This window comes from Elephas maximus, chromosome 11 (genome assembly GCF_024166365.1).
Source record: "Elephas maximus indicus isolate mEleMax1 chromosome 11, mEleMax1 primary haplotype, whole genome shotgun sequence".
NCBI lineage: Eukaryota > Metazoa > Chordata > Mammalia > Proboscidea > Elephantidae > Elephas > Elephas maximus.
In genome coordinates this window covers 42,803,085-42,827,810 of record NC_064829.1, presented here as the reverse complement: position 1 = coordinate 42,827,810, position 24,726 = coordinate 42,803,085, and the positions used below count along the sequence as shown (strand labels likewise).

The window sequence follows — 24,726 nt, the reverse complement described above, 5'->3', positions numbered from 1 at the left end:
CGCCTATACCTATGCTATGGCAGCTCTGGAGAGTCAAATGCCATCAAGGACTGTCCTGGTTTAAAGTCTCTGATGATGGTTTTGGTGTGAGACCATCATTTGTAGTTAAAGGTAAACGGAGATTTGCATCTTGGTAATAAGGAAAAGAAAGTCCTGCAGAAAGGTACAGGTCTGAGAAAGGCAAGTGAAGGTTAGGACACTTGAATGGGATTCAACTTCTTGAGTAGTTTTCCCTTGGACTCTAATTGAGTTAACTATCTGTTAAATCAAAAAATCAACACTTTTTGGGACAATATAACAAAATCCAGAGTCTCTACAACTAACATTCACAATGCCCAAGACAATTTGAAATCACTCAACGTATGAAGATTCAGAAAAATGTGCCAGATTTTCACAGGAAAAGACAATCAACAGATGGCAATTATGAGTGACCAGGATGTTGGAGTTAGCAGACAAGAACTTTAAAGCAGTTACCATAACCATGCTCAGTGAGTAAAGAAAAATATCCTCGTAATGAATGAAAGGTAGCAATCTCAGCAGAGAAATAATAAAAAAAACAAAAAGTTTAAAATTGAAAAATAGAAGGGAAGGACAATACTCAATACAGGGAAGGTCAGCTCAATTGGACTGGACCAAAAGCAAAGAAGTTTCCGGGATAAAATGAATGCTTCAAAGGTCAGCGGAGCAAGGGCAGGGGCCTGGGGAACCATGGTTTAAGGGGACTTCTAAGTCATTTGGCAAAATAATTCTATTATGGAAACATTCTGCATCCCACTTTGAAATGTGGCGTCTGGGGTCTTAAATGCTAACAAGTGGCCATCTAAGACACATCAATTGGTCTCAATCCACCTGGATCAAAGGAGAATGAAGAACACCAAGGTCACACGATAACTAAGAGCCCAAGAGACAGAAAGGGCCACATGAACCAGAGACCTACATCATCCTGAGACCAGAAGAACTAGATGGTGCCCAGCCACAACCGATGACTGCCCTGACAGGGAGCACAACAGAGAACCCCTGAGGGAGCAGGAGATCAGTGGGATGCAGACCCCAAATTCTCACAAAAAGACCAGACTTAATGGTCTGACTGAGACTAGAGGAATCCCGGCGGTCACGGTCCCCAAACCTTCTGTTGGCCCAGGACAGGAACCATTCCCGAAGACAACTCATCAGACATGAAAGGGACTGGACAGTGGGTAGGAGAGAGATGCTGATGAAGAGTGAGCTATTTGTATCAGATGGACACTTGAGACTGTGTTGGCATCTCCTGTGTGGAGGGGGGATGGGAGGATAGAGAGAGTTAGAAGCTGGCAAAATTGTCACGAGAGACTGGAATGGCTGACTCATTAGGGGGAGAGCAAGTGGGAGTACAGAGTAAGGTGTATATAAACTTATATGTGACAGTTTGACTTGATTTGTAAACGTTCACTTGAAGCTCAATAAAAGTTAATAAAAAAAATTGAAAAATAGAGTAAATAAAAAATTGGCATAATAGCAGAATAGAGGTAACAGAGGAAAGAGAGGGTAAACTTGAAGACAGATCAACAGAAATCATCTTAGCTAAAGAGGGAGAATAAAGACTGTAAGAAGCTGACCAGAGCCTGAGAGACCTGTGAGATAAGTTCAAAGTATGGATAAATGGAGTCTCAGAAGGACAGGAAAGAGAGAATGGAGATGAAAAAATGTTTTTAAAAGATAGTGGCTAAAAACTTCCCAAATACGGTAAAAGATACAAACTTACATATTCAAAAACCTCAATGAATTCCAAAACAGGATGAACAGAATGATGATTAGGCAATCACAGTCACACTACTGAAAACCCAAAATAAAGAGAAAATCTTGAAGCACCCAGAGAAAAACGACTTGTTACTTATAAGGGAAGAATGGTTTGAATGAACTTGGACACCTTATCATAAACTATGGAGGCCGTAAGGAAGTGGAATATCTTTAAAGTGCTTAAAAAAAAAAAAAAAAAAAAAATCAGCCCAGAATTCTTTATCTACTGAAAATATCCATCAAGAATGAAGGTGAAATAAAGACATTTATGGAAAAAGGAAAACCAAAAGAATCTTTTACCATTGGACTTGTGCTACAAGAAATGCTAAAGACAGTCCTTTGGTCTGAAGAGAAATGAAACCAATAGGAAACTCAGATGCTCAGGCATGAGTGAAGAATACTAGAAATGATAAAAATATTAAAAAAAAGATTTTTCTCTTAATTTCTTTGTACTACACGACTGTCTAAAGCATCAACAACAGAAATAAAATGCAAACCACATATTTAAAATTATCTAGTAGCCGCTTCAAAAAAAGTAAAAAGAAAATGACATTAATTTTAATATGTACAAAATATTAAAATTTCTACATGTAATTAATATAAAATTATGAGATCTTTTACCTTTTTTATAGTAAATCTTCTAAATCCATTGTGCATTTTACACATACAACACATGTCAGTTTGGGATATGCACATTTGAGGTACTCAGTAGCTACTGTATTAGACAGTGCAGGTTTAAAACAAAAGTTATGGCACTGTCTTGTGGGGTTTATAATAAGCATAGATATAATACATATGGCAACTATATGTATGGTGTGGGGGGCTGCAGGATTTCCACATTTTTCATATAGTAGTATAATATTAAAGTATACAGGTAGTCCCCGACTTACGACATATTTTAATTACAATGAACTGTACTTACAACCATCTGTTTTTCTGTACATCTTGTCATTAGTAATACGTTGCAGTGTGTATTTGCTGTGTTATCATTCTCAGATGTTCACTCACAGGTGTTCAATTTTATGATTTACTGTTCAAAGCACTGCCAGATTTATAAAGACACTGATAGTAAAAGGTAAGAATAATGAAAACTAAAAAAAAAAAAAAAAAAAAATGAGGTATTCAACTTAAGTCAGTCAGAACCGACCTGAAACAGAGTTGTCGGAATGGAGCCCCGCTGTAAGTCGGGGACTACCTGTACAGTGAACAGAATATATATGGTGATCCTTAGAGTAACCACTAAAAAAATTAATGTAAAGAGGTATCGTTAAAAAGGTAACTGATAAATTAAAATGGAGTTCTAAAAATATTTTTAAAATCCAGAAGAAGACAGGAAAGGAGAAACAAAAGATGGAGCAGGCAAACAGAAAACAAATGATAATATGGTAGATCTAAATCTAAACAAGCCAATAATTACGACAAACATTAGTGCTCTGAATACTCCAATTTAAAGGCAGAGGCCATTGGAATGAATAAAAAAGCAGAACCCAATTACATACTGCCTACAAGAGATATAAGGAGCCCTGGTGGCCTGATGGTTAAATGCTGAGCTGCTAACCAAAAGGTCAGGTCAGCGGTTCAAACCACCACTCCGTGGCAGAAAAGACCTGGTGACCTGCTCCCATAAAGATTAAAGCCTAGAAAGCCCTGTGGGGCGTTCCACTTTGTCCTATAAGGGTCACTACAAGTCCAACCAGACAACACACAACAATGAGAAGAGATACACTTTAAATATAAAGAAAAAGACAAGTGGAAAGTTAACGTATCATGGAAAAAGATATACCATGCAAATAGTAAGCATAACAAAGTCAGACGGGCTATGTTAATATCAAATAAAATAGACTTCAAGACAAAGAGTATTAACAATGATAAAAAGGGGCCCCTCATAATAATACGAGGGCCAATTCATCAGGATGATTTTACAGTCACAAATTTGTGTATGTCTAATAACAGCGCCTCAAAATACATGACATGAAAACTGAGAGAACTAAAGGGAGAAATAGATAATCCCACAATCATAACAGGAAACTTTAACACTCCCTTCTCAGCAATTGTTAGAACTAGACAACAACAAAAAAAATCAGTATAAAGAGACGATCTGAATAACATCATCAACCACCTTGGCCTAAATGATATTTGTAAAATACTGCTCCCAACATGGTACACCGACCAAAAGAGACCATATTCTGGGCCATAAAACCAAGGTCAGCACGAGGACAAAAACTACTCTTAACTGCTAATTTCACTGCCTCTCTTTAAAACAACAAAAAAACTACAAAAAAATAAAAACAACTCTTCTTTCTCAAAAGAAGGCAATAAGTGATGCTTACATAAGAAGCGCTCAAAAAATGCTCAAACATTGCTTAATGAATGAATGAAAAAGTTTGGTGACCTTTTTTAAGATTGGATGAACAGCCTTAGAGAAGCCCAAATCAAGGGTACTGAGGGTAAGAATATCCAAATGTTCAATACAGTTTTTGAAAAACACTGTTAGGATTTATTCAAATCTACATTTATCATGGACTTAATTACAACTGATCAAATACTTTGTTCTATTGTACTTCTTAGGTTGCTTCTCTTTTGAAATCACTTTTCAGATGTTAAGATGTCAAGGTTGAAACACTGATATCTCTGAGGAAAAGAGAAAGTTTAAAGACTAAATTCCCATAGCAACTCTAAATCCATCACACTATATTTATACATGGGAGTCTGGTTTAAATATATTAATGTATGTGAATTTTCAATGTGTCTAAGCTGCAGTTACTATAGTAACCGTAACTTAGAATTTCCTTTTAAGTTTAGTAAGTGCTCACACAGAAAAGCTGATGCCCCCAGACAGCTATCTCAAGTTGCAGATATGGCTCAAAGCAATAAATTTACAAACATCATGATTCACGATGATATATGCACTTAATAGACACCTATCATTACGAGAATGTGTATTTTAATAGCTGTTACTGGTTGGGAGATCAAAAGCAATTCAAGAGGCAATTCCTCAGGATGCAGACAGAATAAAACCCACCAGGCAGTCATCCACCTATGTGAAAACCTCTGCTTATGCCAAAACACGTTACAGTCCCGTTAAGTCACCCAACTACACACAGACAACAGATTGCTCCATGGCTTCTCCGAACCTACAGAAGAAAAATCTTCTATCTACTGAAACAGCAGAAAAACCCAGCATGCTCTGACAAAAACAGTAGACTGTATGATGTAAAAGCACATTTTTTTCCCCTTGTCAGTATAGCTAGAAAAAAACTAAAACAAAAACCAGTTGCTGTTGTCGACTCTGACTCGTGGTGACCCTGTGTGTCAGAGCAGAACTGCTCCATAAGGTGTTCAGTGGCTGTGATCTTTTGGGAGTTGATCACCAGGCCCTTCCTCTGAGGTACCTTTAGGTGAAGTGAATCGTCAACCTTTCAGTCAGTAGCAGAAGACTTAACCCTTTGCACCACTGACGGACTCCTAATATACAGTCCTCTCAATTATCAACCTGTGGATAAACCATTCTATGACCACTTTTTCTCCTCTAATATGGTCCCTTTGCCATACATGATGTATTTAAACTGCCACTTACTGCTTTTAATTCATTATAGTCAGGACATGCAAGTTAATTTTAATGTTAGCCTAAGGAATTATTTTGGGTGAGATAAATTCTCTGTAAAAGGAATCAAGTATTCCAAAGCCAAAAAAAAAAACTAAGGATCTTCTCTTGTTCTCAATCATACTGGTCACTGCTTGTTTCCACCAATGCAGACAATTAAGAAGTCATCAAGGCTTAGGGGCAAGAACAGAAATTACTGCTAAATGTTACAGATTCATTACTACTGTGAGGTAAATGGGATACAGTTATGCATATAGATAAAGACATACTTCCCAGACAGCTGACCCTCAGCTCATTAAGCACTTTAATTTGTCTTAAATTTTGGATGGACAAAATCAGACTTGAGTATGAAGAAGATGGCCTTCCAGGCCAGAGGCAGGGAGACCAGTTTAGAGGCTGTAAAAATAGTTCACAGGGGAGATGATTCAGGATCAGCATCATAATAGAGAATATTAAGAATCAGGAGTACAAATTACTGCTTGCTGGCACTGGAGGTTTGGGGTGGGTGTCACACATACTCTGGGAGCTACTGAGAGGCAGGGAGCTATTTGATTCTACAATAAAGATCCCAGGCTACTAGGCTGTTTAGTAAGATTTTAAGTTTTTTAGCTCTTCTTTTAACTGATGCCTGTGCTTTCTATTGGTACCAGTGTACTACTTGTCCCAGTAAGTTTTGTGCTGAGAAACTAGATCCCCATGTTTATAATAATTAGGCCCAAATTAAGAAAATAGACTCTGTACCCTAGGAACTCTCTCAGGAGCACAGATTTTACAATACCTACCTTGACTCTTAAGAGCCCTGGTGGTGCAATGGTTAAAGCACTTGGCTGCTAACCAAAAGGTCAGAGGTTCAAACCCACCAGCTGCTCTGTGGGAGAAAGATGTGGCAGTCTGCTTCTGTAAAGACTTACAGCCTTGGAAATCCTATAGGGCAGTTCTACCCTGTCCTATAGGGTCACTATGAGTCAGAATTGACTTGACAGCAATGGGTGCTGTGACCCTTATGGAGCCCTGGTGATGGAATGGTTAAGTGCTTGGCTGCTAACCAAAAGGTTGGCAGTTCAAACCCACCCAGTGACTCTGCAGAAGGAAAGACGTGGTGATGTGCTGCCTTAAAGATTAAAAGAAATTACAGCCTAGAAAACCCGATGGGGCAGTTCTACTATGTCATATAGGGTTGCTATGAGTTGGAATAGACTCAACGGCACACAACAACAACAATAACAAATTGTGACTCTTAGAAGACATTTGGCTTCCATTTTCTCGGGTGTGTTCCCAATAGTTGGATATATGACCTCTAGCAAAATAAGGCCTTATTGTATTTAGAGAAGCCTTTCTCCTATTATGGCTTTTTAAATAATGTTCCACCTGTGAAGTATACCTTGCTATAATTTTTTTCCAGATAGTCTGACTATTCTATGATGTCCAATAGTCTGAATATATTTTATTAAAAAGTGAATGACTGGTAGGACTTCAGAAAATATCCCTTTCCTTGATTAAGGCCAAAGAGCTAAACATGGCCAACATACCAGGAACAAAAGTCTCAGGAAATAACTGCCTTCCGGAACACTGAAAACCAAATTTATTATCTGTTGACTTTAATGTGTTTCCTGAGCTTTGACACCTGAGATGCTGAGCTCAGCAAAATACATATTTCTTCACCTTCAGGTTCACTGACATCCTTTCTATAAATATGTTACAAGTTTCTCTGTGGCTTCTGTGGAAGATGAGTGATGGAATTTCTAGAAAATGAGGCCAAGGCAGCATAATGACAGTTCTGTTTGAAGATAAGCAGGAGTGCTGGTACCAAAGTGAAAAAAAATACATTTTTTTTTCCTAAATTTTACTTTGTTGTTGTTGAGAATATAACCACAAAACATACACCAATTCACCAATTCAACAGTTTCTACAAAGTACAATTCAGTGACACTGATTACATTCTTCAAGTTGTGCAACCATTCTCATCCTCCTTTTCTGAGTTGTCCCTCCCTCATTAACATACACTCACTACCCTCTAAGGTTTCTATCTAATCTTTCAAGTTGCTGTTGACAATTTGATCCCATATAGTTTTTAAAAGAACATAATGCTCAAGGCAAAGCATTTTTTAGTAGTTAACCTAAACTACTTTTCAGATGACTTCAGGGGATATTTTTAGTTTAAGGCTTCAAGATTATCTCAGAGCAATAGTTTCAGGAGTTCATCCACCCTCCATGGCTCCAGAAAGTCCAAAGTCCATGAAGATTTGAAATTCTGTTCTGTATCTTCCCCCTTTTGATCAGGATTTTTTTTATGGACTCTTTGGTCAAAATGTTCACTAATGGCAGCCAGACACCATCCAGTTCTTTTGGTCCCGTGGCAAAGGAGGCAGTTGTTCACAGAGGGAATCAGCCACAGATTACACAGCCTCCTCTTATTCCTCCTCTCCTTCTTCCTCTGTTGCTCCAGGTAAATAGAGACCAATTGTTGCGCCTGGGATGGCTGCTTGTAAGCTTTTAAGACCTCAGGCATTAAGCAAAGAACTAGGAGACAGAACGGAAGCACTAAACAAATTATTAGGCCAATTAACTGGGATGTCCCATGGAACCAAGACTCTAAACCTCCAAACCGAGAAACCAAATCCCATGAACTGTTTGGTCTGCTTCAGCAGTTACTTTTTTTTTCTCTGTTGTCATAAGGCCGTATTGTATTTGTTTTTGTCACTGTTGTAAATATTATCTTTCACACAACTTTTGCCAGTTCAACTTATTGTACAACTTATTGACAGCAATTACAATAATCGGCTATGCAATGTTATCCTTAATCAATATGATTTTTTTCCACAATGTGAAAAAATTTAAGTATGCATTAAAATAAAACAAAACCTGTCACTGTCGAGTCAATTCTGACTCATAGCAACCCTATAAGATAGAGCAGAACTGCCCCATAGGGTTTCCAAGGAGCAGCTGGTGGATTCAAACTGCCTACGTTTTGTTTAGTAACCAAGTGACCTCTTATCCACTGCACCGCCAGGGCTCCAAGGATGCATTATGATTGTGGAAAAAAAAAATTCTGAGGTCTATCCAATATGCTACGAAAAACTTGAAAAAGTGGCAGTTGAGTTATAAGATTAATCAGTACATAATTAACAGCAACAGAAAAAGACTAAACAAGATGGGAGATATCTAGCACCTTTGGTTTCTCTCACCTCCTTGTCCTTCCACTCCACCTGCCTCCCCAACTCCAAACTCTGGAGAGGACGCACCATTTCCCATCTTCACCTCCAGCTCCTAGGCTGATGGAAGTTGCTGAAAAGTTGAAGGCCAGGTTGGGCCACCATAAATTTTTGTTTCCCAAACTCTTTGTGGCTTAATTTTTATCTAATCTCTCCCCCTATCACTTCTGCTCCAGAAAAACAAATATTTCCTTTCCTTTCCAACCCTCTATCTATGCCCTTGCCCTTATTTTTTCCCTCCAGGTTTAGTCATGCTCCACCAATTTCCTTTCTCTCTTTTCTCATTTTCAATTACTTCTTTTCCACAGACCTTTTCTCCCAACAAGGAACCCTGGTGGCACAGTGGTTACGCAACCAGTTGCTAACCGAAAGGTTGGCGGTTCCATCCCACCAGCTGCTCCAAGGGAGAAATATGTGACACTCTGCTTCCATAAAGATTATAGCCTTACAAACCCTATGAGGCAGTTCTACTCTGTCTTACAGGTGTCACTGTGCGTTCAAAATTGACTTGACAGCAACGGGTAGGTTTCTCCCAACTAACAAATCTGCTCATGATGCCTTTTATAAAACAAAAACAGACCAAGAAAAATATCACTCTCCTTCCAACCATTGTTCCTGAAGCTATCATCAGCTTTTTCCCTACACCAACCAAAGATCTTTATTTTCCTCAATTTTTTTCCTGACAAATTTATTAAAGGTGGAATCTACCCTTACAACATCCACTTCCACAGTCAACATGCATGTCCTTGTTAAATCACTGCAATCTAGGTGAATGCGCTCAGCACTTTAATGGACCAATTCTGTACAAGGATTATTACATAATCACCTCCCAGGAGTCCGATTTTATTGGCCTATTTTCAAGCTTCATCCTATTTGATCTCTCCACAGTTAATATCCAGCACTGTTGGTAACCCCTCCTTCTAGAAATTTCCCACTGTTTGTTCTCTGATGCTGAGCTCTCCTGGTCTTCTTCTTGATGTTCATTTTTTTCCTCAGCTTCTTTTCTTTCTTGACCCTTAAATGTATGCATTCCACAAAGTTCTGTGCTTAGTTTTCTTTATTCTACCCAGTCTTATCAGTTCCATGGCTCTAAAGATGGATTTTTATGCGGTCTCAATCTCCTCCCTTCAATCCTCAGCCCACTCCTGGTCCCATCAGTCTACTTAAAATGCTCTTGCTAAAGGTCCTCAATGACTTCCAATAGACTCTTCCAGTCCTCATTTTGACTGACTTCTCAGAAGATTTACACCCTGTTGACCATTCTGCTTCCTTCCTCTCGCTTCACTGACACATCACTCCCTAGTTTTCCTTCAATCTTTCTGGCCTCTTCTCTGTTTCCTATCCGGGTCTTTTCTCTTCTACCCCACCACTCAATGAAAGAGTCCTCAAGGCACTCTCCCCTTCTTACTCAGTACTCACTTCCAGCTTCAATTATAGGGATACACGGAAACTCACAAATGTTTCTCTCTAGTCTACAGTTCTTTGAGCTCCAGACACATGCACATGCATGCATGCATGAGCACACACATATACAACTGCTTACTCATATCTCTTAGATATCCTAAAGGAATTAAAAAAACAACCAGTATGTCCAAAACGAACTTAGGATTCCTCCCCATATGTGGTTCTCTATCAGTACTTCCTGAACGATACCAACATTCACCCAGTTGTGCGAGACAAACCAAGAAGTCATGTTTGATACCTCCTTCTCTTTTACCCCAATGTCCATTCATTACCAATACCCAATCTACTTTACCTCCTAAATATCTCTCAGATTTGTCTATTTCTCTCCATCTCCACTACTACTATTCTAAGCAGATGAGCAAGAGTTCATCCAACATACTCATGAGACTGTGTGCTCTCATACATGCGGGCATGCAGATGTAGTAGGCCTGTTCTTATGCTGCAGATAAGAAAATCAAGGCTGGGAGGGATTACAGAACTTGCCCCAAGTGGCAGACATGATAATTTAAAACCAAATCTGACTCCAAAGCCAGTGGTCACAGGAAAGAATAATAAATCACAATATTAAGCTAATTATGTAAACATTAAACAAGAGAATAGCCTTTCTTTTCAGTTTTCTTAATGAAAGGATAACATTATTTGTGACAGCAATCATGCAATCATATCATCCTTGCTAGGGAAGGGAGGATACTACGATTTCAAAGATACCTTTATTCCACACACTCACCCCCCTCAACAAGCTTTTTCTGAAAACTTCCAAAGCTGTGGAAATGTTGCAAGAATAATAAAATGAACATCCACATATTCTTCACCTACTGTTAACATTTTGTCACTTTTGCTTTATCCCCCCTCTCTCTCTCCATACACACATGTACTTTTTCCTGGAAACATCTAAGAATTAGTTGCAGGCTCATAATATGTTAACCCTTATGTCTTTGCATATTAAAAAAAATATTTTTGTAAAATAATGCCAGATTTCTAATGGCCTCGGCCTCCCTGGAACATAACCATGAATCCAGAAAAAAAAAGAAAAAAAAAAAAAAAAGACTTCAGAATAGCAAGGAAAACTGTAATTACAAAGCTATCACTACCTATTTAGTAAAAGAAAAAAAGTAGTAAATAGTAAATAAGGAATTCGTATTATTTACAGAATTATTGATTTAGCAAGTTTTAACAATGGTTTCTACATTTGGCATGGAAACAAAACGGCCTCCTGAAGGTGCCATTGTTTAACCATCCAGCCCCACACTTGGTGGTTATAATAACCACCCTAATTTATTAAGGATACATTCTGTTTGACAAAGCCTGCTTTTTATGGGAAGGAAGTTTATGGTATGTTTTATAAAGCTTTTTTACACAAAAATTTAAAGTTCCAGGTATTTATTCTCAATAACTTCACTTTTGGACAAAGCTGGATTAATGAGGTGTTGCTGAATGCAATTAGTTAAAAACCAGCACTGCAGCGGTTAAACGTTCCGCTTCTAACGAAAAGGCCGGCAGTTCGAATCCACGAGCCACTCCTTGGAAACCCTATGGGGCAGTTCCACTCTGTCTTATAAACTCACTATGAGTTGGAAGTGACTTGACAGCGCTGGGTTCATTTTTTTTTTTTGTAAACAAGAGATAGGATGCATTATTTCATGAATTTCCTATGAAGGTTTATAGATGATGACCCATATTTAAAAGCAAAAATCAGTTCACTTTCTGGTCTATACTGCCAACAATTAAGCAGTGAAAATACTTCAGTCAAAATCTAAACAGCCTACTTGAAATTTCTCAGAAAAACTAGGGAGAAAACCCAACCTGTTCTCTGAGTATTATTTTAAACATCCAGCTCAGCCATATAAAGGGAAGAGTTCTGTCTTTTTAATTGCTTAAATGATGATCGTTAGACTTACTACAAACAGTGTCACTGCTAGAAAGATAAATGTGGTCCAACAGACAATAAAAACCATCCAAAGGCACTAAAATATTGACTCCTGGGAAGAATCAATTACAGATAATGGTAAAGCACAGGTGGGTATGAGCCATTTTCTAAAACGAAAGCGGCTGTAACGATTTCCGTGTTCTGATACCTGCTGTGGGGGAATTTGCATGGTGAGACTTTTTTGGCAGGTTGAAGATCTGTTCGCCAGGGTCAGGGGGAGGAATTGCATCTTGCCCTTGTCGTGCCTCTACGGGATCATACTCCTTCCCATCGTAGTTGGCATCATAGAATTTCTTAAACCACTGAATAAAATCCAGGTTGTCTTGGAAACGTCCTTTCACTAGCTTCTCCACTGGAATTACCTGTAATATAAAGTCACCAGGTGAGTCACAAACCTCAGATTTGTTTGTATTTAACACAACTGAAGTGTTATCTCAATTTAACTATATCCCAGTTCGTGGTTACTGATCTCTCCCTCCCTTCTTCTAGCTGTATTCTAGAATATAATTTTTCATCAGATTAAAGAATGAAACCAAAATGTCATAATTGGGTATCTTGGAATATTTAATACTTATAAACAAACCAAACAAATATAGGATTACCCTTATCTGTCAAATGGGAGTGATCCTCCTTATAGTGTGTGTATTTTCAAAGCATCTTCCCCCCAAACCCTAGGCCTGGGATGTGCTGTTTCAAGATCAGTGAGTTACTCTTATTTCTGGCCCAGCTGTGTTGGGATAAACCCTTTGAATAAGACTCAAATCAATGCAAACATATGCCAACCTAATGATTCATTGGAAACAAAATGGGCTTTCACAGAGCTTATTTACAATGTAGAGAAACAAGCATGAAAACAATCAGCCAAGATTCAGGATCAGCAGCACATGGGCTACACAGGAGCACGGGTACCATGTGTCACAGGAGTGGGGGGGCAATGAAGGTTGATTGAGGGGGTCACAGAAGGCACTCCGGAAGAGAAGGTGCACAGTAGTCAGATCAGCTCCTGAGACCTGCATCTCATCATTTCATGGAGTAACCTTTCCTACAACCTAAGAGCCAATTAGCATTTCCTTTAGAGGTCTCAGAAACGCTGGTGGTATAGTGGTTAAGTGCTACAGCTGCTAACCAAAAGGATGGCAGTTCACATCCACCAGCCGCTCCTTGGAAACTCTATGGGGCAGTTCTACTCTGTCCTATAGAGTTGCTATGAATCAGAATTGACTCGACGGCAACAGGTTTTGGTTTAGAGGTCTTACAGGAGCCTCTGGGATTATGTTAAAAACAAACAAACAAACAAACAAACAAACAAAAACGTGGTTTGATTGCTTAGCTCTAATTCAGTGGGCAACAGTCTTGAAGGAAAATGGAAAAGTATATAGCTAGCTACCCTAACTGCACCATTACCAGGTCATTACTTGCTATTATCTTTGGGCTGGAATACTAGTTGAGTGAGAGCCACAAGAGTTACACAGTTGGGGAGTGAGAATGTGTGCATTTAAGTGTGTGGCTCAGACAGAATCACAGTGCTCAAAGCACACAACTTCATAGTGTAACAATATGAATGGGAGGGGGATAAATTAATCAATGACAACTTGAAAGACAGAAAAAAAAAAGCAACTGAAGCATTTCAGGCCATCCATTAAACGAAATCATTTGCAATAAATTACCCCCCCCAAAAAAAAAATCATGCAGCTTAAATGCAAACTAAATCAAATACAGGAGAAAATGAAGAGAAGCAAACTTTCGGAGGACACCCCATTTTTTAAGAATACGCTTTCTGGTAATAGAGAATTAGGTGTCTTCACTCTCCCTGAGCGTGAAGTCTGCTCACACGTTGCACTAAATTTCCTTTTCATTGTACTATTTAAACATTTTCATGCCTTCTGACTTTTAAATTTTGTTTATTTGTTTTAGAACACGACTTCTTAGAACATGAAGTCCTTAATTAACATGCTATTCTACTGTGTCTATTGCCAGACATGCGGAAATTTATCGTTCTAGAGGATGGTTGTGTCCTAGCCTTTAAAAGAAGGCATTTACTACTGCTGACTAGTTGCACATTCTCTATCAAAATGGAGGAGGCAATGGTGATTCAGTGGTAAAACGTTCGCCTTCCATGCGGGAGACTTAGGTTTGATTCCCAGCCAACGCATCTCACGTACAGCCATCAGTCATTTGTCACTGGAGGTTCATGTGTTGCTATGATGCTGAACAGATTTCAGCTGAGCTTCCAGACCAAGGACTAAGGAGAAAGGCCTGGTGATCTAAAAATCAGCCAGTGAAAAGTCTATGGATCACAACAGGTCAATACACAATTGATCATGGAGATGGCGCAGGACTAGGCAGTGTTTTGTCCTGTTGTGCACAGGAGTTGCCGTGAGTTGAGGCAGACTCAAAGGCAGGTACCAACAACGCAACATCAAAATGGAAGTTCCAGGGGCATAAATAAAAAATCTGAGGTGCAAGCAAAACTTTGCATCCAACCTTCCCACACTCTGTTAGGTTATGACAAATGTGAACAGGGGACCACTGTCTCTCACAAGACTTATGAATAGAATTGCAGCATATTAAAGCTAGACAGGCTAATAAAGGTCATCAAGGCTGGTCTCCTTTCACTACAAGAATTTTTCCCTCAACATCCTTAACAATTGCTCATCCATTCTCTGTGTGTATACTTCTAGAGAGATGTTGTTGTTGTTAGGTGTCATCAAGTCGGTTCCGACACACAGCAACCCTATGTATAACAGAACGAAGCCCTCTGTGCACCATCCTCACAATTGTTGTTATATCTGAGCCCGCTGTTGCAGCCACTGTGTCAATCTATCTAGTTGAGGGTTTTCCTCTTTTTCGCTGACCCTCTACTTTACCAGCATGATGTCCTTCTCTAGGGACTGATCCCTCCTGATAACATATCCAAAGTATGTGAGATGTAGTCTCTCCATTCTTGCTTCTAAGGAGCATTCTGGTTGTACTTCTTGTAAGACAGATTTGTTCATTATTTTGGCTTTCCATGGTATATTCAATATCCTTTGCCAGATCACAATTCAAAGGTGTCAATTCTTCAGTATTCCTTATTCACTGTCCAGCTTTCACATGCACATGAGGTGACTGAAAACACCATGGCTTGGATCAGGCGCACCTTAGTCTTCAAGGTGACACTGTTGCTTTTCAACACTTTAAAGAGGTCTTTTGCAGTAGATTTGTCCGATGCAAGGCACTGTTTGATTTCTTGACTGCTGTTTCCATGGGTATTGATAGTAGATTCAAGTAAAATGAATTCCTTGACAACTTCAATCTTTCCTCTGTTTATCATAATGTTGCTCATTGGTCCAGCTGTGAGGATTTTTGTTTTCTTTCTGTTGAGGTGTAATCCAGACCGAAGGCTGTGGTCTTTGATCTTCATCAGTAAGTGCTTCAAGTCCTCTTCACTTTCAGCAAGCAAGGCCACATCATCTGCTTAATGCAGGTTGTTAACGAGTTTTCCTCCAACACTGATGCCCCATTCTTCTTCACACAGTCCAGCTTCTCAGATTATTTGCTCAGCATACAATAGGTATGGTGGAAGGATACAAGCTTGACGTACACCTTTCCTGAATTCAAACCATGCAGTATCCCCTTGTTCTGTTCAAATGGCCACTTCTTGATCTATGTACCAGTTCCCGATGAGTGCTATTAAGTGTTCTGTAATTCCCATTCTTCGCAATGTTATCCATAATCTGTTATGATCCACACAGTCGAATGTCTTTGCATACTCAATAAAACACAGGTAAACATCTGTCTGATATTCTCTGCTTTCAGCCAGGATCCATCTGATATCAGCAATGATATCCCTGGTTCCATGTCCTCATCTGAATTTGGTTTGAATTTCTGGCAGTTACCCGTCAAATGTACTGCTGTAGCTGCTTTTGAATGATCTTCAGCAAAATTTTACTTGCAGGTAATATTAACCAATACTGTTCGATAATGTCCACAATCAGTTGGATTACCTTTCTTGGGAATAGGCATAAATATGGATTTCTTCCAGCCCGTTGGCCAGGTAGCTGTCTTCCAAATTTCTTGGCATAGACAAGTGAGCACTTCCAGTGCTGTATCCATTTGTTGAAACATCTCAATTGGCATTCCGTCATTTCCTGGGCCTTGTTTTTCAGCAATGCCTTCAGTGCAGCTTAAGCTTCTTCCTTCAGTACCACGGGTTCCTGATCATATGCTATCTTCTGAAATGGATGAACATTGACCAATTCTTTTTGGGACAATGACTCTGTGTATTCCTTCCATCTTCTTCTGATACTTTCTTCATCGTTTAATATTTTCCCCATAGAATCCTTCAATATTGCAACTCGAGGCTTGAATTTTTTCTTCAGTTCTTTCAGTTTGAGAAATGCTGAGCATGTTCTTCCGTTTTGGTTTTCCATCTCCAGGTCTTTGCACATGTCATTATAATACTTCGTCTTCTTGAGATGCCCTTTGAAAGCTTCTGTTCGGCTCTTTGACTTCATCATTTCTTCCTTTCCTTTAGCTACTCTACATTCAAGAGCAAGTTTCACAGTCTATTCTGACATTCATTTTGGTCTTTTCTTTCTTTCCTGTCTTTTTAATGACCCTTTGCTTTCTTCATGTATGACGTCCATGACGTCATTCCACAACTCGTCTGGTCTTCAGTCATTAGTATTCAATGCGTCAAATCTATTCTTGAGGTGGTCTCTAAATTCAGGTGGGATATACTCAAGGTCATACTTTTGCTCTCGTGGACTTGTTCTAATTTTCTTCAGCTTCAACTTGAACTTGCATATGAGCAATTGATGATCTGTTCTGTGGTCAGCCTCTGGCTGTGTTTTGACTGATAATGTTGAGCTTTTCCATTCAGCATCACAGCAACACATAAGCCCCCATAGTATGACAAACTGACAGACACGTGGGGGCTAGAAAGATACAGAGCCCATTAATCTGTTATATAGGAGTTCCATCATTAAACCAATGAAAGGGTGTTTTCTTTTCAATCTAGAAGTACGCATAGAGAAATGAATGAAAAAGACACAAGTGGTGCTGCTAATATGTAAAAGTAAGGAGAACCTATACAGCTTTGGCTTTGAATACAGGTAGTTCCCAATTTACGACTGGGTTCCATTCCAATGATTCCGCTGTAAGTCTGTTTTGACACAAGTCCAATACTTCTTTTTTTTTTCCTTAAGTTTTCATTAGTATTGCCTTTTATTATCAGTATCTTTATAAATCCAATCTTTGTCTTTGGGGGTTGGAAACATTGCATATAAACTTATGGATATATTTTAATACACACATGAAGTAACACACAAATCATAAAAACTTATTCCCACAATGAAGAACTGTTGGACAATGCTGGCATTCGGTCAGTTTTGGTAATAACTCCACTTGTGGAAAGCTCTGGATCATCCAGATTATCCCTAGCAATGGGGATAGTGTTTCTAGTCAGAAAACTAGTGAGAGTTGTCTGTATGGTCTTTTTCGTTTTCTCTTCATATGTTTTGCAGTGACATCTGACTGCTTCTTGAATCTGCCTATCTACTTTAGCAAAGCAATGTGTTTGGGCCCATGTTTTCAAGCAACTGAAACCCCCCTGATTTAGTTTAGAAGAAACTTCCGCTAATCCTTCTACTGTAAATCTTTTTGACAACTTCTCTTGTTCCTCTTCCCTCATTATTTCTTTGTTCTTCAGCATTTCTTCCTCTTCAAAATTCATTAAGTCCTAATGTGTCAATCCCCCTTCTTTGTGATCTATGAGCTGCTCCACGTCAGCAATATCAAGTTCTAAATTCAGGATTTTTACCATATGGACGATTTTCCACCAATCTTTTCCATCATATCATCCTGATCGAATGCTTACAGCATGTTCACATAACCCAGCAATTTTTTCCAAATCCCCTGCACGCATTTTCCTGTAACTTCCTCCCAGGAAGATGCAATGTTTCAGATACATTGAAGAATATTACAATGAAGTCAGCATCAGTGTTGTTAACAATGAATTTGAAATTGCTACGGCTGTCAGGTGCGTGCACAGTTCAATTGACGTACGTCGTTAGAGTTGAACGTTGTCTGACTTTCTATCCTTTACGACTCCCTACGCTGACACCGACACAGACTTCATTGCAGACCAGACCATAGTCTGCTATACAGCAGTGTTTTGAAGAGTAAGTCATAACACTGAACATCTGTGAGTGAATATCTGAGAACGGTAACATCAGCAAATTACATGCTGCAACACTGTATGTAGTGTACATAAAAAAATACGATGTACAAAAAACAAAACAAAACAGTCATAAGTGCAGTTTGTCCTAACTCAAATACCTTGTAAGTTGGGGACCGCCTGTATATTGAAGGAACTAACTGGAAATTAACGATAGCAGAGCACGTTTTAAAGATAAAAACTATAAAATAATCCAAAAGCTTACGATGTTAAAGAGAATGTATATTTTGAGATAAAAGTTCTGAGAAAATGAGAAGCTGAGATTTTCTTGGTAGTATTTTGGTAAGAATGCTTTGATTTAGGAAGATATGAATTGTACTAAATTAAAAAATACACAGAGTTCACCAAACATTTCTCCTTTCTTTTAACTTTTGTATCTCTTTAACCCAATACTTTGTTATTATTATTTTTAATTCCTATAGCTTATTTATTGCTACTCTTTATGCAAAGAAAAGTTTTCCATTTCTTCTCTGCTGGTTTATCTTTTTTCCCTTATTAAAAATTCACTTCTTTCCAAGCCTATTTCCTCTAAGAGATATATCCTAAAAAAGGAATATGGATTCATATTTGTAGTTTGAATAGCAGTAAACGTGCAGACTGAGTGGACCATTAGCAATGGTCCTTTACTGGGGGAAGAAAGGACTCCAATCTAACCCATTCGCATCACTCCAGGACAAAATAATTCAAAAGCAAAAAAAGGGAAAGGTATGGCACTTACCGAGACTCTGAGCATAGGCACCCTACTGCACACTTTCACACGCATACCCTCATTTCAATTTTATAACCACAGGAAAGGGGCTTTTAGTCCCATTTTACAATTAGTAAACTCAGACTCAAAGAATTTAAATAACTTGCTCAAGTCATGGAGCTGGGATTCAAACCTATGCTACTCCCACCATAACATGTTATTTCTCCAAAGGAACACAAAACACAAAGAAATACAGAAGCATCTGGTAATCATGAAAATTTCTCCTCTGCAATACTAAAACATAACTACTAACAACATTTTAACATTTTAAATTCCTCTTAGAGTTTTCAGTAAAATGGCTACAAGTTTAGAAAACCTCCTTAAATAAAAACCTCACACAAATAAAGGCCTTTGAGGCTTTTGTGGGACGTTAGGGTTGATGCTTTATACCATAAACACATCCCAACCTACGATCGAGATATCAAGATAAATCCCACTGACACATTTGTGGATTTCTGCATTTCTGCTCAAAAGCAACTGAAAGAAAGGCAACGCATATAGAGGTACAAGTCAGTCTCCTACCTTATCGACATTCATTCGCTTAAACGATGCCTGCAGAAGTTTAAAATTGTGAATATACTCATGCTCCAACTTGGCTTGAAACTTTACTTTCTTCAAACTAATGCAGCCTGGAAAAAGCATGTCCATGAACTGGCAATAGGCTGCTCCTGGAAAGAGACAAGAAAAGGACTGGTGTGAGTGTCACCGTACCCAGGTGTGATGAAGACTGCTAGGCAGGAAGGTAACCATGCTATGGAGCTGCTGTCACTCACACACAGCCCTCCCAGCCACGTGTGCTCCTCTCACCGCAGCTGTCTGCCTCCTTGTCTCCAGGGGATAAAAGGGACCATGCCTCGGCACAGCACCTGCCATTCTCCATTCCCAGACCCTGGGGTACTAACACGGTGTTCACCGGAGCTTCACCAGGCTCCATGAACAAGGAGCAGAACCTCATACTTCAATGCCCAGGAAATAAGGCTAAGATAGCCCTTCTTAGCTTCTACCAGAAAAAAGGAACATACTTCTTTTTTGTCTGGTTGCTACTGCTCAAAGTCATCAAAATACATAAATTTAAGAGAAAAACTGCAGAAAATTTTCAACATGAGAGAACTTACAAAAGCTCTCATGAAATGTATAGTTCAAAACACACACCACCTATGCCCAAACTCTTTTATATCCACCTTGTGAGTGACTTAGGTGAAACTGTAAAACTCAGTGATCTCGTACCCAAAACTTGTGTACCAGTTTGATGCCAGTCCAGAGCAATGGGGTTCCTATGTTGGCATGAAGGATGAAGACCTAGACACTGGAACGTACAGAGGTTTAGAGTCACGCTGTTTATGACTGAGAAACAAACAAGACAAACATTCAATAGTCCACTGAGGAAATGGCCCGAGGAAAAGAGGTTTATCAGTAAGTCCTTGATTTTTTTTTTTAATGAAGAGCTCTTAGAACATGGCAATTTCAACTAGAAAAATCTTGCAGGACCATATTTATTGATTCATCTCTCCTTAACAGTAAAGGCTAAAGGCATTTCGGAAAAAAAAAAAAAATCAAAGGAAGAATGGCAATTGAGTGGCAAGAAAAGGAACAAGTAATCACTTTTGTTTTTTTTCTTTCCTTCTTCACTGACTCCAGATCTCTCTGTTGGTCTCCAGAATGTGCCAATGATAAGCCCTTCTGGAATAGAAAGGACCTTCTCCCATCCCTTGCCATCAAGGCTTCTATGAGGATCCTTTCATTCCATTCAGGGAACTCAGCTTTAGTTAGTTAGAAAACACCCACTCTGTCACTTATGTCAAATAAATGTCTAGCATCCTTCACTGAGATAGGAATACACAGAAGGGAGAATAAGAAACCAGGGCCCTACGGATTGTTGGAACAGGAAATGCTGGGGCAACTCATTCTTTGTAGGTAAAGTGATGAAACATAGGCCGGAATAAATATCACCTCCAGAATCATCTCTCCAATGCTTGCCCTAAGTTGCCAATACTCTGAACATTAGTAAGTTCCTAGTCAAGCAGATGAGGGTCTCTTAAAAATAAGACAAAACATAACAAAAAACATTGGCAAGAGAAACATCATGATCTGGGGGAATTCTTACAGTCATCATCCAATTATTCAGCTCTTCTTTTTGAAGTACCACCAGATGAAGCAAATTCCAATTAGCCACTCTAACATTATTTTATACAGATGAGATCTGTCTAACACCCAAACCAAACCCGTTGCCACCGAATTGATTCCAACTCATAGCAACTCTACAGGCAAGTACAACTGCCTCATAGGGTCCCCAAGGCTGTAAATCTTTACCGAAGCAGGCTGCCACCTCTTCCTCCTGCAGAGCAGCTGTTGGGTTCAAACTACGAACCTCTCGGTTAGCAGCCAAGCTCCTTGTGTCTAATACAACTGTCTCATTATCTGCTCTTCAAAGAGTTATTTTCACTTTTGTAGAGTTCAGTATAAAATTTACCTACTGAGACCCAAATATCTGTACATACATACATACTTACAAACCAACCAAAGCACTCACTTTTCAAATTAAGAAAGTAGCACACAGCTTTTAAGTAAAAAAACTATTGTTCAATACACACTGAAGGAAGAGAGAGAGGGAAGGAGGAAGGGAAATCACCTCTAATATCATCATCCAGAAATAATCATGCAACTAACACTATTAATGTTCTACTGTATACAGTCTAATCATTTTTTTTTTTTTTGGTAAATATATTTTTTTCCTTAAAAATGTGGTCATACTGTAAAACTGTGATTACATACCTACTTTTTTTAAAAAAACAAAACAAAAAAACCCCACTTTTTAAGGAAACTTTTTCTTTTTTTTTAACCTAACAGACCATGATTCCCCTTCTGGGTCACTTAATATTCTCTGCCAACGTTTTTACTAGTTTTCTGATTTTTATATCAGCTTAGCAACTTTCCTAAGCCAAGATTACATAAATATTCATGTGTATCTTCTTCAAGTACTTTTATGGTTTCAAATTTTACATTTAAATTCTGAATCCATGTGGAGTTTATTTTGGTCTATGACAAAGTATAGCTCTAATTTTAGTTATTCCAAATGTTAGTGGAAATCTGTCAGTTTTGGCTCCCCAGCATTTGGATACCTCCTATTTGGGGAGACGCTACAGTACCCCCCCTCCAGCATGGCAGCTAAACGCGGGCAGACATCCCTTTCTCCACCCCCGGCAGGAGGGAGAGATGTAGGCTCGTGACCTGGCTCTGCCTCCTGGATGTTCCTTCCTGGGTGTCAGAGTCTTGAGGAGTGAAAGAAACTCCCAGGGACCATTAGAGTTTGGTCATGATGGGGTGGCGGGATCTAGAGTCCTAAAGCTGAGGCAGCAGCACAGTGGTTTCCCAACCACACTGCTCCTATGGCAGTAGGGAGGCTGTTACAGGCTCCTCAGCATCCTTTGATTCCTGTTAGCTTCTGAGCTTGGTTCCCCAGTGTTTCCACTGACTCTCAGCTACCCAATATCCTTCCTATAAATTCCTCTTCTGCTTCAGCTTGCCAGAGCTGGTTTCTGTTACTTTCAACCAAAAAAGCTGGCAAAGTTAGCTTCGTGTTGAACACCATTTAATAAAAATAATTTTCCCCATGGATTAAAAGCACTATCTTTACCATGTATTACTTTTTTAAAAAACATGCTCTTAGGTCTTTGGCTAGACCTTAAATTGTGAATTTTAAAGTCTGTCCCTGCGATAGTTCCATACTCTTAGCTATTTAAACTCTATAGAATGTATTGCTATCTGTAGAAAAACTTACCCTCTTAGAATTTTCTCATACATTTATCTCCTTTACATTTCTGAATTTGTTATACATGGCATATAGAAAACAATAGTTTTAAAAGATGTCATTTATTATCTAGCCATTTAATAACAGAGCTTTATTAAGATATAATTCATTTCATACCATAAAGTTCAACCTTCTAAAATGTACAATTTAAATGGTTTTAATGTATGTACTACCACTACCACTATCTGATTCTAGAACGTTTTCATCACCTCAAAAGAAACCCCATACCCATGAGGAATCACCCCCCATTTTCCCCTTTCTTCAGCCCCTGGTAACCACTACTATATTTTCTGTCTCTATGGATCTGTCTGTTCTGAACATTTCATATAAGTGAAATCATACGCTACGTGGCCTTTTGTGTTTGGCTTCTTTCACTTAGAATGCTTTCAAATTTCATCCATGTTGTAAGCATGTTATCAGAATGTCAGTCTTTCTATAGCTAAATAATATTCCACTGTATTAATACACCATATGTTGTTTATCCATTCATGAGTCAATGAGCAAATACTGTATGTTTCCATTTACATAAACTAACTGGAATAGGCAAATGCAGGGAGATGACAGTTCATTAGTGACTACCATGGGCCCGGGCGGGGCGGGGGGGGGAACAAAATGAGCAGTTATCCTTTCCTTAAGGGGTACTGAGTTTCTGCTTAGGGTGATAGAAGACATTTGGAAATGGATGGTGGTGATGGTTGCACAACATAGTGAATGTAACTAACATCAGTGAATTGTACAGCTAAAAATGGCTAAAATGCCAATTTTTTTTGGTAACATCTATTTGCCCACAATAAAATTTAATAAATAAATAAATTGGGAAACTTTCCATATTTTTTGAGGGTCTAGCAGTTTAAGCACTGAAGTAAAAAATGATTTGGTTGAATCCTAATTGCACAATTTACTACCTGTGTGTCCTGGGCTTTTCACATCTTCCCTGTGCATTTCAGAACCACATGAGCATTAAACAGGCTGAATAAATGATCTTCATTAAGCAATGCGAAAAGGATGTACCACATCATCATTTCCAGAAAAGGGCATATTGAACAAGCGTTTAGGTATTATATCGTATGTCATATATTCTAGAATCAAGGGAATCCCTAAGATCTCTCAAGAAGTACTGCCTTTCAGAACTGTGTTGAAAGCTTGCCGCTGTTGCTCTTGAGTATTTCCATTTGGGCATTTTTGACTTCTGGTTCCCCAAATCTTTTAGGGGACATGCCTATGAGACACCATGAAAAGGATACACTGAAATTAATTGTTGCTACCAAGAAAATCTTAGAAGGGGCTCTTTTGGGGGCAGGAAACTCTACCAAAGTCTAACTCAAACAAGTGTGTAGTATTCTGGTTCCATCAAAGGCCAACCCTTGATGTGTGCTCTAGATTACATCTCATGGATGCCACTCCTGAAACTGTCCTCACTCTCTCCTGAAATATCAGTTTCTCTCTGTATGGATTATTCCTACAGTGTGAAAACATGCTCTCATATCGTTTGACTTAAACAGAATAAAACAAAGAATCTTCCTTGATGCCATATCATCCTCATGTTACTGTACCTCTTCTTCACAGCAATACTTCTTGACAAAATTGTCCCTATTTCTATTGTTTCATCTATCATAGTCTTCCAGCTGAACATGTTCTTGTCAAGGTCACCAATAATCTCTCTGTTATTGACTCTAACAGTTACCTTTCTTTCTTCGTCCTACTGAACCTTGTTGACCACTCCCCATCCTTTCTTCCTTAACTGTAATGACAAAACAGGCACCAACTAACTGGTAAGTTTAGGGATTATTGTCACTGTGCTGGAAGTTTCAGCCAGCCACAGGCCAGAATGTTCCTCTCCATTAGGTATACAGTTTTTTGGGTCATTTCATTATCCTTGCAAGAATGTGACCTACATTTTGCACGGGCCCCACTTTCATCATATGTATCAGGGTTACCATTATTCATGTCCCTCCCCTGCTGTGTAT

At 38.9% G+C, this 24,726-nt stretch overlaps 1 protein-coding gene across 2 annotated transcripts in view; it reads right to left on the bottom strand.

Moving 5' to 3' along the window:
- Positions 1–24,726, bottom strand: part of MAPRE2 (microtubule associated protein RP/EB family member 2) — a 171,352-nt gene that overhangs the window by 33,605 nt on the left and 113,021 nt on the right. For both annotated transcript variants that reach the window (XM_049899901.1, XM_049899900.1), the window contains 2 exons: positions 19,474–19,619; positions 12,132–12,345 (listed from right to left, as the gene is read on the bottom strand). In XM_049899901.1, the coding sequence (XP_049755858.1) occupies positions 12,132–12,345; positions 19,474–19,619 (360 nt within the window). The remainder of the gene's footprint in view (positions 1–12,131; positions 12,346–19,473; positions 19,620–24,726) is intronic.